At 43.4% G+C, this 15,985-nt stretch overlaps 1 protein-coding gene across 2 annotated transcripts in view; it reads left to right on the plus strand.

Moving 5' to 3' along the window:
* Positions 1-885: 885 nt before the first annotated feature.
* The window catches only part of SKI (SKI proto-oncogene), a 114,989-nt gene continuing 99,889 nt past the window's right edge, over positions 886-15,985 (plus strand). Inside the window, exon 1 of one of the 2 annotated variants that reach the window (XM_075721683.1) lies at positions 886-1,801. In XM_075721683.1, the coding sequence (XP_075577798.1) occupies positions 886-1,801 (916 nt within the window). The remainder of the gene's footprint in view (positions 1,802-15,985) is intronic. The other variant, XM_075721684.1, reaches the window with a different exon arrangement.

Genomic DNA, 15,985 nt, shown 5'->3' on the forward strand with positions numbered 1-15,985 from the left:
ACAAACAGAGGGGGGAGGAGGAGGAGGAGGAGGAGGAGGAGGGAGGCTGAGCCAGCCCGCATTAGCTCAGCTCGCAGGCACTCTCAGTCTCTGCTGGAAAGAGGAGCGGGGAGGATGTGCGCTCTCTCACCGCGGCTCCCCACGGCACGCCGGCAAGGCCGAGCGAAATAAGGGAAGAAAGGCGAGCCGAGAGGCGAGGAGTGCTCCCAGATCCAGCCGAGGGACCGCGGGGGAAGGGAGCCTGCTCGTCGCCCGCCCGAAGCCCCCGCGCCGCTCTGGAAGTGCCAGAGATTTGGGCCTTTTCCTGTTCTTCTGCCTTGTTCCCTGCCGCACGCCAAGCCGCCTTCCTCCGCCTGCTCTTTGCTTGCCTCCCCCGCGCCTTCCTTTCGGTGGATATGGACAGAAGGGTGATTACTGCAGAGAAGCAGCAGCCGCCAGAACGTCTTTGAGCCCCCGGTGCTCGGAGCGTGGCACAGACTTTTTGTGTTGCTGTGGGTGGCGTGTGTGTGTGAGTGCGGTGGAGGTGTGGGAGGAGGGATCGGTTTGCCTGGGGGATTGGCTGAGGGGGTGAGTGCTCGGATGAGGACCTCTTTTTGCCGTGACTCTGTGCTCCATCGGGGCGGCTTGGAGACTTGGGGGGTTTGAAATTGTAACCGACCAAGAGGAAAGAAAGAAGAGAGAGGCACGCGTACAAAAGGATTTATTTCCTATCCGTTAGTGGATTGTTAAACCCGAGTGGGAAGGAGAAAGGAACAAGGGTGGGTTGTTGTATTTTGCTCGTAATTTTTTTTCTTAAAAAAAAAAAATCCCTTAAGTGGATTTGTACCAGGGTGGAAGATAACTGGGGATTTTTTGTTTGTTTGTTTTGGGAATAGAAACTAAAAAATGGAGACTGTAAGTAGAAGCAGCTTCCAGCCTCATCCAGGACTGCAGAAGACCTTGGAACAGTTTCATCTGAGCTCTATGAGCTCCCTGGGTGGCCCTGCCGCCTTCTCAGCACGATGGGCACAGGAGATGTACAAGAAAGACAATGGCAAAGACCCAGCGGAACCTGTACTGCATCTGCCCCCCATCCAGCCTCCTCCGGTAATGCCTGGTCCCTTCTTCATGCCCTCGGACAGATCCACGGAGAGGTGCGAGACCATCCTGGAAGGGGAAACCATCTCCTGCTTCGTGGTGGGTGGAGAAAAGCGGCTTTGCTTGCCCCAGATCCTGAACTCGGTGCTCAGGGACTTCTCCCTGCAGCAGATTAACTCGGTGTGTGACGAGCTACATATTTACTGCTCCAGATGCACTGCTGACCAGCTGGAAATCCTCAAAGTCATGGGCATCCTGCCCTTCTCCGCTCCTTCCTGCGGGCTCATCACTAAAACTGATGCAGAGAGGCTTTGTAACGCCTTGCTTTATGGTGGCACCTATCCTCCCCACTGCAAGAAGGAATTCTCTAGCACAATTGAGCTGGAGCTTACAGAGAAGAGCTTCAAGGTGTATCATGAGTGCTTTGGGAAGTGTAAGGGACTCTTGGTGCCAGAGCTTTACAGTAACCCCAGCGCAGCCTGCATCCAGTGCTTGGACTGCAGGCTTATGTACCCACCTCACAAATTTGTGGTCCACTCTCACAAATCTCTGGAAAACAGGACTTGCCACTGGGGCTTTGACTCTGCAAACTGGAGATCCTATATCCTCCTCAGCCAGGATTACACTGGGAAAGAGGAGAAAGCTAGACTGGGCCAGCTCTTAGATGAAATGAAAGAAAAATTTGACTATAACAACAAATACAAGAGGAAAGCCCCCAGGGTAAGTGATGCCTTTGGTTTTAGAGGGGGTGGGGGGGGGAGAAAGAGAAAAGGAATTTTCTCTGATTTCAGGAACATCCGTCGATGTACCCAATTTGTTACCAGCTGCTTTTCCTTTGAGTCATTTAGCAATCTAATCGTGTTCTTAATTCTCACCACGTGTGTGTTAATGTAGACGAGCAGTGTTTGAGATGGCAGCTTTTTTCCTCCGGTTGTGTTCTGAACGCGGTAGTTGGAGTTTGTTTAAATTACATATGTGTGTTTGCATATTTTGCTGTACATGGAACCTGATCTTTGAAACCCATCACGCTACCCCAGACTTTAGCAGGAAGTGTGTGATTTCGGGTCTTAAGAGCTTCAGCTAGGGGTCAAGAGAAGGAAGAAGCCAGAAAAAAATAGCAGTTACTGATCGCTCCAGACACCAATATATACAATTTTCTGCTCAACTGCATGCCGCCAGGGATGGAGGGGGGGGGGGGGGGGGGGGGGGGCTGAATTGTCTGAAGGCTTGTTTTGGGATAAAATGTGGCTGCTAAGAAAAAAATCCTGACAGTAATGCAGGTTCTTGGTGTTCAGATGAAGTGCGCGGAACAGAAATGGAGAAGTCCCTGCTTTTAGAGTATCCCTGTGGAGTCTGAGTCTCCCCACCAGACAGGCTTTTGTATATTGGATTATGTGTACATTCAGTAAATGAATCTGTCTGGGGCCAGCTGCAGCAGCTTCTTCAGGTACGCCGTGCTGAGCCAGACAGCTAAAGCACATTTTCGTAGCTGTCTTTTGTTTTTCTTTCAGTCTGAGCTGCCTTTCGATCCCGGAGTCCCTGGTGCGTGGGTGGGAGGCTGCCTTGGCACCAGCGGGCAGCGGTGCCACAAGGCCTGGGCAACTTGCTGGCGGACGCCAGGATGCCTGGCTGGCTGGCGATGGTGCAGCTGGCTGTGGGATGAGCAATTCCCTTCCCGGTCCTTCCCCCCCCCAGGATAAGGTTAAAGCAAACTCTAGCCCGCTGAGTTTTACGCTGCAGGTTTGTTGGTTGGATTCTGCCTCATCTGTCGGAGATCTCCAAACTTTTCTTCGGTTTTATGTGTCTGGAGTGGAAGGGCAATGACACAAGCGACAAAAAGAGAAGCAACATTTAAAGCCCACTGAGAACGTTCAGTAAAATTCTTAATTAACTTACCAAATACCTGTTTAAAGGGGGTAGACACGCACTCGGACTTAAATAGAGCTTTTATTTATAAAATAAAATTTATAATTTATAAAATAGAGCTTTTATTTATACAAAAATGCAACAGAAATACGCAAACAAAACCCAGGGTTTTAAAAATACCCCGTGCAAACAATGCAGTGATTCCTGCAGCCAGCCGAAGAGGCCTAGTTAACCCATTTGACTGGGCTCCGCGTTCCTTGAGTAAGGAGTAGAGGCTGGCTCGTTCAAGTTCCAGTTTCTCTCCTGGCCTTGTGCTTAGCCCCCGTTTCCATCCTTGTCCTGACCCCTCCTTTTCCTCCCGCTCGAGTGTCAGAACCGCTGTGACAAAGCTAGGCTGTAATGAGCCACATTATCTCCGTGGTTGGAGGTGGATGTGTTTTTAATGGCTTGTCTATTCTCCGTCAGTCATGTGCTAAGATGGAATGGTGGGCTGGATGTATGTGAATGTCTGTGAGAGGAGAATACCGTTCTGGAAGCGGAGGCATTTTTCATCTTGGGAAATGAATTTTCTAGGGCATGCTTCGTTTGGGAAGCAAAATTAGGAAATCTCCACATTCTTGCTCTAGGAAGGCACTGTGCGCCTCGCTTGGTCATTTCCAGAGTTTAATTAAAATGAATGTCAGTGGAGGTGTGCTTGCCTTTTCTTATAAGGCTTTTATGGCATTCTATTCAATTGTGCGATTTATCCAACACCCCAGCTGAGGTTGCAGGTGGAGAACAAGAAAAGACCACTAAATCTTGGCTTTGCCTGACTTTTTTGCTGACCCTTTAATAACTCCTAGTTCAGAACATGGCAAGCACTCTTCCCGCACCCTCCAAAATCTGCATGCAGCGCAGCACTCCTTGCAGAGTGAATTCCAGATATCTAGTAGCAGATGCCAAAAATTATGTGAGGAAATCGTGGCCATCTATTTCTCAGAAAACTTTTGACAAAATGCCATCATCATAAAATGTTAAGTCTCATGCATAGGTTCATTTGGAAGGTGGCAAGGAGTTTGATGGGGAAGAACACAGTGGTAAGTGTGTGCTCAGATGATGGGGTAGAGAAAAAAGATCGCTTTAGCGTGCATCCTATGCAGAACTGGCCTTAAGTTTCAAGGCTTTTGAGCTGTCTTCAGGGCTGTCCTATTAATGTGGTGAGGTCTTGAGGAGACCTGACAGTGCTGGCAGAGTTTTGTATGCTTATCCTTCCTTTCTCTGAAGTCGTTTTCCATTGGGCTTAGCGGATGGATATCATATGCTAAGGTCATTTGTGTTGTAGCAGTGTGCGCAGATAATTACGGAGAGATTTAATCAGGCGCTGAGATTGGTAGACTGTGGCCAGGGGCAAGTAACATTGGTGTAAAGTTTAGATGCCTAGTAAGGAAATGAAAGGATGGTCCCATGTCTGCGACTGTGTGTTTGTGTTAATTACTGTCAGTCTGTGTGGGTTTTGTGTGTCTGTTGGGCTCTGTGTCTGTCTGTCTCTGTGGATGAAAGGGTGAAGCATATGTGTCTTTGTGGTGGTCTTCCTTTTTGATGTAGATCTCTGCATCGCTTTGTTCTATTCTATACAGAGGTGTTTGTGTTGTGTGTCGTAATCTGCTGTGTCAGATGTTCTGTCTTCTACTTTCAAGAGTGGGCTTTTTATCGGTTTCCCAATTTATTTATTTATGTATGTGCGCGTACACCTTGCTTTGTGTGTTGTGTTTTCCCTCGGGCTCTGTTAGTATGTTGGTAGCATGGGACGCATGTGACCATTTTTATGGCCGCTTAAGAAGCAGTGAGTTTTTTGACCTTTTTGTGTGTCTTCGTGATGTTTATGTGATGAGGTATGTAGATTTCTGCCAGCACAGCTCTGCCTTTTAAGGGTCTGACTTAAATGGAGGGTTGGCACAAGCCCCCGTCGCAGATTCAGCATACTGGCAAAACTGTCTTTTTCCCTGTCTCCTCCCCGCCCCCCTTCCCTTTTTTTCCTTCCTGTGGTTTTAAAGAATTGCTACAAGGCATAGCTTTACCTGGATACTTCGTTCCCAACATATATTTCTATATGCATCAAGTATCCATTGCGCATATCTATCCGCCTGTATTGAGAGGTGCATACATACATGCAGATGTGTTGTGTCTCAGCCTGGCTGGTTGAACAAGATGCGTGTTGCCTGGTCTTGCCGCTTGCAGAAGCAGCTTTCGTCTAGATCTGTACGAAGTCAGCAAAGGGTCCTAACCAAAAACTGGAGGGAGTTGTGGCAGTTGGAACCCCACTAGAGCAGGAGCCATAGAGGCCTCAGCCGCTTTCCTTACCCTCTTATAAAATTTTGATTTGTACATCCTCCCTGCTCATCCTTGGATGAGTGAGTGACCTCTCATAAGCTTCCTCACCTTCCTGGCGCTTCCTAAAGCTCGCTATTTTCTTGAGCCATATGATAACTTCTCCATTTTCCTTTGTTTGTATTCTTCACTGGGTTTTCCACCTTCTCGCATGCTCGTGCAAGTTTTTTTTCTGCTTTGTTTTCTCTCTGGTCTTTCAGAGTCTCCATGCAACAACACGGCTTTTACTTGAGTGGGTGTCCTGCTTCCTTACCTGTCTCTCACTTTGTCCACCATTACTGGCATGGAGTACAACCGCAACATTCTGGGGTATTTCTAGAAATTTAAAATGTGAATAACCTGACAGGGTTGCAAAACAGGGTCCTAGAAATCCATCATCAGTGCCAAAGCCTTTTTCTTGAGCTCAGCAGCTGGTGTGTGTTGAGTGTTCACTTGCTGGTATAGATATGGCCTTGGCGTGTCTCACGCTCTCTTTCCACTTCTGTGTGACAGACGGCTCTCTGCTTTCTTAACATCAGTATGCCTCCGCTATGATTGAGTTAGTTCAAAAAGCAGGCCTGAAGGCTTTGTTGGTTGCTATTTCCAGTAAAGGAGGGTGGGTTCTGCTCTGTCTCTTTTGAACCTTTTTTTCCTCTTTTAAGCATTGAACCGAGCAACGTTTGACAGTGCTTTCGTATTTCCTACCTGTGTGCCAGACATCTGTACTCTTAGCAAAACTGTATGTAATTGGACACTAAGAGAATAAGAGAGCTTTCCTTGCACACGTGTGAACACACCCACACACGCTAGCACTGCAGTGTTCCCACGGTTCAAGTCCCAGCAGCACTTCTATGAAGTAGCTGGAAGCTAGAAGCAGCATTCTGGGTACTGACACACAAATGAGCACATAAGGCCTCCCACTTTATTTCACAATGCCTACCAACCCAGTGCTGCCACAACATGCAGCTTTCTCAGCTGGAGTGAGGTTTAACCAGGTCAAGTGTGCAGCCAAATCAAAGAACAAAAATTGCTGAAAGTGAAATAGTGCAGTACTGACTGACTGGTAGGGTAGCTGTGGGCTTTTAGGTGCTGCCCTGTGCTCTGCTGCACTTTATGGCCACCTGAAATGCTGCAGTAGTAGAGCTAGGATGTGTATCTTTCTGTATGCTAAAGTCCTGCCTCTTGGCAGTAGCAATCTTCTTTATTTGTTAATAGTATATATCCTATGATAGGTATAACAGGGAGATTCTGATTTTATTCACAGGCAGTGGTGTTCAGACCGCTGGATGGAGTTACTCTTTTTGGTACAAACTGACTTGATAAATACTGTTGGAAAAATTTGCCTAAGAACTGAGGGTTCAGCTGTTTTTCCGTGAAGCCGTGAAGTCGTTTGTTCTCTTACCTGATGTTCAAGAATTACATTAGAGATTCTTCAGTAAAAATTTTGAAGTCCCTAAAACAAAAATGTTGAAGTCTCGAGGCAGTAGTTTAGTTCAGAATCCTTTTACAGCTTAAAAGTTGAACTTCAAAAACGATAAGCACGCTTAAACAAAATCCCGTGTACCTGAGGAGACGTCAGTATTTAAGCAGACATCAGCATTTTTTTTCCCCAAGCGTGCAAATGGTTTTACAGATGTTGTAGATCGAGAACAAAGAAGCAGGTACGTGCATGTGTGTTAGACAAAGAATACGCTGCAAATAATGATCTAATGATGTTGAGTCAACGATGGCTCTCTGTTGCCCCAGAATAGTTCCTAAGTTCCTGAATTCAGTCCTCTTGAATTAGGGAGGGAATTACATGCAATCTCTTATTTTGAAAATCGCTGCCTAAAAGATTTAAACATCTGCCGCTCCCTTCATTGTCTGGGCTGTCTCACTTGCCTCTCCATTTCTGTGGTTTCGGGCTTGGGCGTATGTTCTGCCCAAACAGTAGCGTGCTTTGAAGATGCATGTAAACACAGTTTATATTTTGGATGTGTTAGGAGCCTAACACCTGGTCTCTGTGCCAGGATATGAACGTGGTTATCGCTAGCTCGAGCTGGCTGACCAATGAGGGTGTGTTTTCACTTGCTGAGAGGCGCGTTTAGAGCAGTGTTGTAAAAGCATCTGGAGGCGTCTGTATGAGGCTGCTCAGAGCATGTCTAGACAACGCAGCGGTTAAAATTCTGGCAGGCGCTTGTACCTTATCTGCACCTTCCCTGGTTCTCAGCGCTGTTAGAACAGGGGGAACTTGGGCTGCATCTGGGTGGTTGAGCCCAAGCAAGATTTGGGTATCTAAAGAGGCGCATTGTCCGTTCTTACTGAAAACTCAAGTTATTTTTGTCTATTAGGGAAGTTATTTTGCCGAAGTGAAGGGGTTTGAATGGTACTGACTACAGTAAGGAGTGGGCCGGCTCTTACTACTGGTGATAACTGATGATTGGAATTCACGTTGCTGGCTTAGCTGGCCAAACTGCTTTGCCATCGCACAAAATTTGTGTCTCAATGTGCACAGTGCTTAGACCCAGAAAATTTTTCAATTCTCGCATTTTTTTTAAAAAAAAAAAAAAAGAGGCAAACTTTGAACTTGGCTCTGTAACTCTTATTTAGAGGGAAATGTCATGGAACAGTTACGCTAAATCCAACAGGCGGTTCTTGGAAAGAAATTAGAGCTTAGACAAAAGTAACTTAGGCTGAATGGTAGAGAATCTATTGATAGAACACTGCCAATTACTAGGCTAATCTATTTTAGCTGAGTGGCCGTACAGCACTTAATTCAAATTGATCTTCACGTACAGGAAGCATTACTTTAAAACGTAGTAATAGAGCGTGGTTTTGTTTTAAATTTGTCAATTCTAGTATGTGTGTTAATGATACGTTTTATTAGATAGTATCTAATTTGTTTGCATATGTTCTCTGAATCTGGGTGATATACATTAATAAGTCTGCACCACTTTTTTTAATGCTACTCCACCCTCTCAGTCTCTAATACAGTCAGTATGTGTTCTTGGAAAATAATTACAGAGAAGCAGGTTTCCTCTGAAAAGATGTGCTCTGGTCCCTTACCTTCCTCATTTACACCTTGCGTGGTCTTGTATGTCTTTCACATTTCATTGTCAGTGTAGAGATTCAAACTCAGATTATTACTAAAATCACCTGTTCCCATATCTTCTGGAACATACGAGGTTAATTTGAAGGTTTGGGGCTTTGGGGCTAGTTCTGCAGTTCTCACTCAAGCAATCAGCCGGCGTAGTAATTGGAACCAGTTCACCCACAAACCACAGAAGACTTGTATATGTATCGGGCTTCTTCCTGTGTGTTGACTGGCAGTACTGCAGTCACAGAACAGAGGGACAGATTCTCAACCAGAGTGTTGAGACAAAGTAGCTTCACTAAGTTTGTGGCCTTACCTGGCATCTACAGGACTGTGCTAAAGCTGAGAGCAGAACCTACTGCAGTATTTTCATTTTGCTCATTAATGAGGTTTTGGCTTTGTAGGTGTTTGACGGTGCTCCGATCCTGACGGATCTTACTGAATGGGGCAATAGTTTCTGCAACTGGGAGCTGGCTTCAGACTGAAAGGATTTTGTCTGCTCATCACTGCACGCAAGACTGGGTTTTAAGGTTGTGGTAGATACTTAACAGGGTGGGATTTTCATGTTCTTGTACTCAGGATTTGTCAATTTTTTTTTTTATTTTATTTTTTTTTACTGATGAGGAAATATGTCTAAAGCTGGGATAAGGGCCAGCCTCTTTTTCTGATGCAAATTCAAGGACCATAAACTTGGCCTCAAAATTGAATCAGGTGCAGGTCTTTGAGCGTGCCTATTTTGTCAGTATTGGGCGAGCCTGCTGGCTGATAGCTCAGTGCGGAGGGGCCAATCTCTAATTATTTTGCTTTGATTTTTGGTTGGATGAGGTAACAAAAACACTGATACAAATTCAAGCTCTGATCCTGTCAGTGTTTCGTGGACAGAGCTCTTCTGGAAGCCGATGGGAATTCCCATGTGCGGAGCTCTTACCATTGGCTCCATCTATGGTTTGGTTGCTATCACGTAAAACTGGGCTTCTCCAAGCAGTGGATGCATATTAAAAACAACTTGATAAGCTGCATAGTCGTATGTTTTGTTAAATGAGACGGGTCCTGCCACCCTTACTCAGGTTAAGTAGTCTTTACTTGTTTTAACAGTCTTATTTAAAAAGTCAGGGAAAAAGTACATGAGGATAGGGTTCCCGTGTATATGTAAAAATTGCAGCATCATTCTGTATACTGGAGATTTAACAGCGAAGGAGCTAATCAATAACTTGGTTTCTGGCTTTGTTGTTTATTGATTTATGTATAGTTACCTTTGCACATGCTTTGTGGAAAATGACTTGTATGTTTGGTTTTCTGTTGCTTTTCTTTTTTTTTTTTTTTAAATTGAAGCTGTTTCTGTTTTGGTATGAGAATCAGTTGCACTGGAAGACGAGAATTGCTTAGGCTTTAAGTTTTAAAAGACGGCAGCAACATTAACAAAATAAGATACCGCCTAGTGCTTGTCTCTTCCTACGGAAGATGTCAGTGATATATTCAGAAGACATGTACCCCTGCGCTTTGTTCTTCGTCCTCCGTTCAGTCAATGGTATCATTTTATAGAGTAAGGTCATTGACTTGGATTGCTTCTTGGTTTCTCAACCCTTTTCACCAGCCAGTTTGTGTAATGTCTGTCTGAAACATTGAGTAAGGGCATTGAAATAGCAGACAGGATATCAAGTGTTAGGAAGTCTGGGTTAAGTATAACAGACAGTTCTGGCTGGTGAAAGGGGAGCAGCCCCTTGAGCTTGGTTACAGATCGGTCTCTGTGGAAACAGCCGGCTCCGGTCTTTGCGTCCCTGTTCCAGCTTTTCCCCTCTGCTCCCTCCACACCCGTACTAATTGTGTGTGGGTGCACCTCTTCTCTAGAGATGTGTCTTCCTTGCTTCTTAGTGGCACAGAATTATATGTAATAATGTCTCTTTCTAAGGATTACATAAGTTGAAGATGATTTCTCCACTGGGAGAATTATGCAAGTTTAAACTGAAATGTATTTAGAAAGCTTTTATGTGTGTGTTTTCTGACTCGCAATGCAGAGGGTGATTTATTTGCATCCTTAATTGGACAACATCTGTTAGGGTTGTCCCTGGAAGAAAACCCATTTCATATCTTCTCACTGTCGTATCCTGCATCTTTATGAAGTCCCCTACGCCCTCTGCTTCCTACATTACCTGTGTTACAGGCTCCGGTTCCTCGTGCCCGGGTAGAATCAGCCAGGCACTCGAGTTGGATGCTCTTCTGGGGAGGGGTCTGCAGAATTTTTCATGCATATCTGCATTAGTGTTACGTGCCAGTGGTACTGTTAAAAGCAGCAATAATACCACCTGTTTTCTTTCAATCTTTAGGTTTTCTCCTTTTACAAGAAGTCGATGCCTTTATTACCATTAAACAGAAAGATAATGCCAGTCAGGCTTCCCAATTCTGTCAGTGAAGAGTCTAAAATATTTCTGTAGTGCTGCTCTTAGTAATCTTTGACCATTTAGTGAAAACTTTCCTGCTGCTTTTCAGCAAAATTAAGCTGTTTTGTGTCACTTAACACAGGAGAAGAAGGCCACTGCAGTCAAGTGCGTTTATTGAACTTGAAGAGGCCAGCGTCTTGCTTAAATGTGAACTTCTGCGTGAGGCTGTTTGCGGGACTGTATCCTGCACTCCGAAATCTGGCAGCTGACCGGCGCGCACAGCTCTCCGGTCTCGGTGGGGGAGCTGCGCAGGTCTAAAGAGCTGTCCATGCAGTTCAGTGGCAGAAATGGGATCGTGAGAGCAATTTTATTTCTATTATTATGTAATACTAGAGTGCTGCCTGTCTTGGACTGCATACATAATGCTTGTAGGTGCTGTTTGGATCTAGCTTGTAGGATCTAGCTAACAAAATTAATTCTGCTGAGTATTAAAAAATACAGGTTGCGTGGGGATCCTGCTGCTTACTGAAATGGAGATTGTAGTAGTACCAAGTAGAAGCAGTGAATTACTTTAAATAATTAAAAAAACCCTCTAAGTATTAAATTTCTCTGGGTCCTATATTTTTTGATAAGTATCTTTAAAAAAAAAACCAAACCAAAAATCCTCAAGATTGTTCAGGTTTACATACTTATAGCAGTAAAATAAGTTTTACAGCTTTTATACAGAGTAATGGGCTAGAAAGGCAGAAAATAGACAATATTAAGGCTACAATGTGATGTGATTTCAGTAACCTTCGTTGATGTAATTGATTTCGGATTTACACTTTTGTTATTAAGAATGTCTTGTGAAATTATATGTTAAGCATGCTTTTCTAAAGTACCATCGTTCCACAGTTGAAAAACTTATCTGAGTTGAAAGATAATGGAGTGTCATTCAAGAGGAAAAAAAAAAAAAAGGAAAAGAATTTGCCATTCTTAACTCCCCACTAGCAGTTTCAGTTTATTCAGTGGGTGTGAATTATCTCACCCATGCTGGTATGATTTAGAAATATTCCTTTGAAATAAATGTATTTAGAGTGGTGTAGAGCTGCTGTGAGAAGTAAATCAGATTCAAGAGCGTACAGACTGCAGCGTTAGGTCCGCTATTGATATTTCTTTGTTCCCATTCATTCACTAATAAGAAACGTGCCATACATTGAGTCCTTGCACTTATATATCCAAAGATTCAGTTTTGTTTGGCTTTTTTGCCTTTTTCTTTTTTTGACACAACAGTGTAGCTTTTTGAAAAACCGGTGAAGCCAAATAATCTTTGGACCATATTCACAGTAGATAGTGACTTAAGTGGTGTAAAGTGTTCCACTATACTCTTCAGTGGATATGCAGAACTACTGTGCAAAGGCCTTGGCCCTCACAGCACAGCAAATTAGGAGTTCCTTTTCGAAAAACTTAATTTCTAGAAGCATATTTATGTGAAAATCTTTTTTTTTATAATGGATTCATTGATCCTTCTTTAGCCCTGTTGATTCTAGAGCAAAGATTGTGTGTGCAATACTACTAAATTCTGAAGGAAAAAAATTGTTATTTTTTTATTATTACACATTTTTATATTTTAAGCTATTATAGAATTTTATTATATAAAATAGTGTGAATACAAAGAAAAAAAAGAAGAATTAGTGATTTGGAGGGAAAAAGTGGTAGAGGGAGTTGGCAGTGCTGTAACTACTATTTGCTTGTATTTACCATATGACTTGCATCATTATTTATAGCATTGTTTAACTTACCCGTATGTCTTCTAAGTAAACTTTGTCTTTTTGCAGTTTTTTTAACAATTGACCTAGCTGTGATGAGGCTTGAATGAATATCATCTGCACACCTGTTTAATATTAAAGATCAGGCATTCAGTGCTTTGTGGCTTTAGCTTGAAATTCAAGTTGCTTTGAGTCATCCCTTTCGTCTTTTGTTTGGGTGGAAAAAAGGAGTGGCAGTAAACGGCCTGCAGCTAAGAAATGAAAGAGTTGAATTAGGTTTTAGAAATGTTAGTCTTGGCATTTGGGACATTTGCATTTGTACAGATCGTCACGCTTCGCTTTATTTTGAGTTTAGCAGTTCAGTGCTCAGGATGAAAAATGTTACATATCTTTTTCCCAGTTAGGCGACGCATGCATGCTACACTGGAAGAGCAGGAAGGAGCTGGAGTATGAGCTGCGGTTTCACATTTCGACCAGATTACTACTAATAGTGGCCTGTGGACTATTGCCCCACCTGTAGTTTCCATGCTGTTGTGCGCAGCTGGCTCAGGTTTTTTTCTGGCAGCAGCTTCCAATTCTGTGAACCAGAGGACAGTCCCCTCTTTAAAAACCAAAGTGAGTCAACGCGCAGAGATTGTTACGAAGGAATTGCAGCGTTCTCTTTTGTTTCACTTGATTTTGGTTTAGCTTCCTCCGTTCAAGTGTGGCTGTAGGAGAAGCTGTGCTAACACAGGTTGAGGGGGCAGCGTGTGGGGACGTCGGCAGCAGGAATATCTTCCCCTGGTACCCGTGCTGAGCGTTGTGCAAGCAGCCAGCACAGCCGTACCTTGTGCTGCCTTACTGAATGGCTTCAGTGTGTAGTTATAGTTATGTAATTAGAGATGCCTAGATGAGGTTTAACTTTCACCGTTATAGAGAAGAGATAATACTTTAAATGGCTCTGTGGTCTAGACCTTGAGGATCTTTAATCAGTTTGTTTTGCCTGGTGTGCAGTAAGAACAATCCACTTGACATCAGTGTAGCCGTGCTGTCGTGCAAACCCTGCCAGGAACTGATTCAAGGTAATGGAAGAAATAGGAGCTTCTTTGAAAAAGATCCTGAAGTACAGTCATAATTGGACCTAATGCCTTGCTTTAATTCAGGGAAGGTTGTTGAGGCAACGTTTTGCTCTGTGGTTTGACTCCGGTGAAGTCAATGGACTTGGTCCAAGTTTACCAACATGTATCTTAGAGTGGAAATCACTAGTCAGAGCTTCTGAATGTAGCCAGTTTTTCCTCGCTGGTTAGAATTTGAGGGTCAAATTCTGCTGAGATTTTATGAGTGAAAATTTGAGTGTTTCGTGGGATTTCAGTGGAGGTTATCTTTTCAGAAGTCTATTTCTACATTTAAATTCTGCTCTTAGAAATTTACATGCAAATTTATAATTTAGGTTTTAAAAACTCATCAAATCTATCTTTTAGTAATTAGTCCGCTTTCCCTTTTGAACTTTTTTACTCAGTCAAAATCCTAATCCCCTGTGAATCAGAATTAATTGCCGTAGACAGTTTGGGTATCACGAAGTGAGCATTAGGTCTGAGGGAAGAGAAATACGGAGACAACATGGATGCTGTTTCAAACAAATTTCTTAAGTAAGAAAAGGTTGTTTGATTTTTGTTTTCATTTTAAAAACAGAAACAAATTTTGCTTTAGATTATATTTGCACAGTAACAATTGAGTTCCCCAAATTCACCCCACTAAATCTACCTCAGTAATCATGTAAAAGATTCTCCAACCAGGCTTTCTGTAATTTCTGTTTTGGCAGGGGAGAGCTGCAGTTCTGTGGGTTATATTAATGTCGGGCCAAAACTGAATTGCTACCCTGGAAAAACTTTTTAAACGACTGGCATGGCAGATCCATGTCCTAAAGTAGTAGTTTGCAGAAGTAAGTTCATAATTGCCATCTCGGTTGCTCCTCTTTCTGCTGTTTTGGACACACTGGTAGCTTTTTGGGGGGGAGGCAGCGGTGGCGGTGTTTTTGTTTGTTGGTTTGTTGGTTGTTTTTTATTTTTTTTTTCCCAAGCTCCTTCTGTAGGCTTCTTGCCCGAGTGCATCTTGGGATTTCCCTTTTGCTGAATGAGCTGCTTGTTTGAGAGGGAGGAAGTAAGGTCCCTTCTGGATTAGGAGGGAATGGGGGTGGAGGGTGGGGAAATGTCCTGTTTCATATGCAAAGCACACTGAACTGAAAAAAAAAAAAAAAAAAAACCCACATGAAAACCTTTTAACAAAACCATCCATGTCACAGACTGGCAGAGCAGCTGCTGGCTTTGTTAGGGAGAATATTAATGTTTCAAAGACCTAGAGAACCTTTTAAAAATAAGATAAAGGATGGAGTTTTGGGGGTTTTTTTGATACAAGCTGAGGTGGTAAATCTCCTTATCAATATCTGTGAATGGAATGTGCCATCAACTGATGCGATACCAACTTCCACAGCAGTCATGAGCTCGGTGAGATCCGTTGGTATGATCTACTCTCTTCTTTCTGAGATTTGAATGTAAAAAAGGCCCTGATTCTTCAGTTGCTCACATCAGTATTAGCTGCGTGTAATTTGGTTGCGCTTAAGTTTCTCCTGCTTGGCCTCATAAGTGATCTAGCAAAAGAAAAAAGGAGCTTCTCTGATCTTAATGTAACATTGCTTCAGCCGGGAGCGGGAAAATCTGCGCAACAAATGAGGAGTCCAATGTTGAAAATTTTTTGGGTTTTTTCATCAGTGATTGTTCATCAAGAATCAGACGGGAAAGTTTCCATAACACTCAAAAAGTGCAGAGGGCACCTATACTTTACTCAGTTGTCTGTAGTCCTCGTTCCCCTTCCTGGTCAGGTCAGCAGGAGATCAATTAAAAAAAAGTTTAAGGTAAAAAACCAACCAACCAACCAACCAAAAAAACCAAACCCTTGCTTGTATTTGTCTTCTTACAGATACCATAATAATTATTAGTGTTAAATCCTGGTTAATGCAGACGCAACCCCCCCAGCTCTTACCATTTTACTACTCAGTCTTACTTGTCAAAGCAAATACTAACGCAGAGCGTTACTGGCTGAAGGCTGCGGTGTCTCTGCTTAGCTGATGGTGGTGTGGAAGCCGTCTCGGCACCACCGGTGTTCTTGGCACGAAGGGCAGGAGGCTGGCCCTGTGGTCATTCCCGCTGCTGTTCATAAGATTGCATGTAAGATGTGATTGTTTCAATTTCTGGAGTAAACGGAGGGCTGCTGTTAGATTAAAAAGTTTGTTCTTGGGCTGTTGGTATAAGAAGCCTCACTTGAAAAAGCAGGCTATTAAAAGGAACAACTCGTAGAACTGGCCTTTTTTTTAGGCTATTTTACAAATAGTAAACTTGAAGGCGATCTCATGTAATTGTGTTTTAGTAATAGTGCAACTCTAGGCATCAGAAGTGTTCTGATGTTTTTATTGGTGGCTGTATACAAAAGCCTTTTGCCTTGACATAAATAAGCTAAATGTC

The sequence above is a fragment of the Pelecanus crispus genome, chromosome 15, assembly GCF_030463565.1.
Source record: "Pelecanus crispus isolate bPelCri1 chromosome 15, bPelCri1.pri, whole genome shotgun sequence".
Taxonomy (NCBI): Eukaryota; Metazoa; Chordata; class Aves; order Pelecaniformes; family Pelecanidae; genus Pelecanus; species Pelecanus crispus.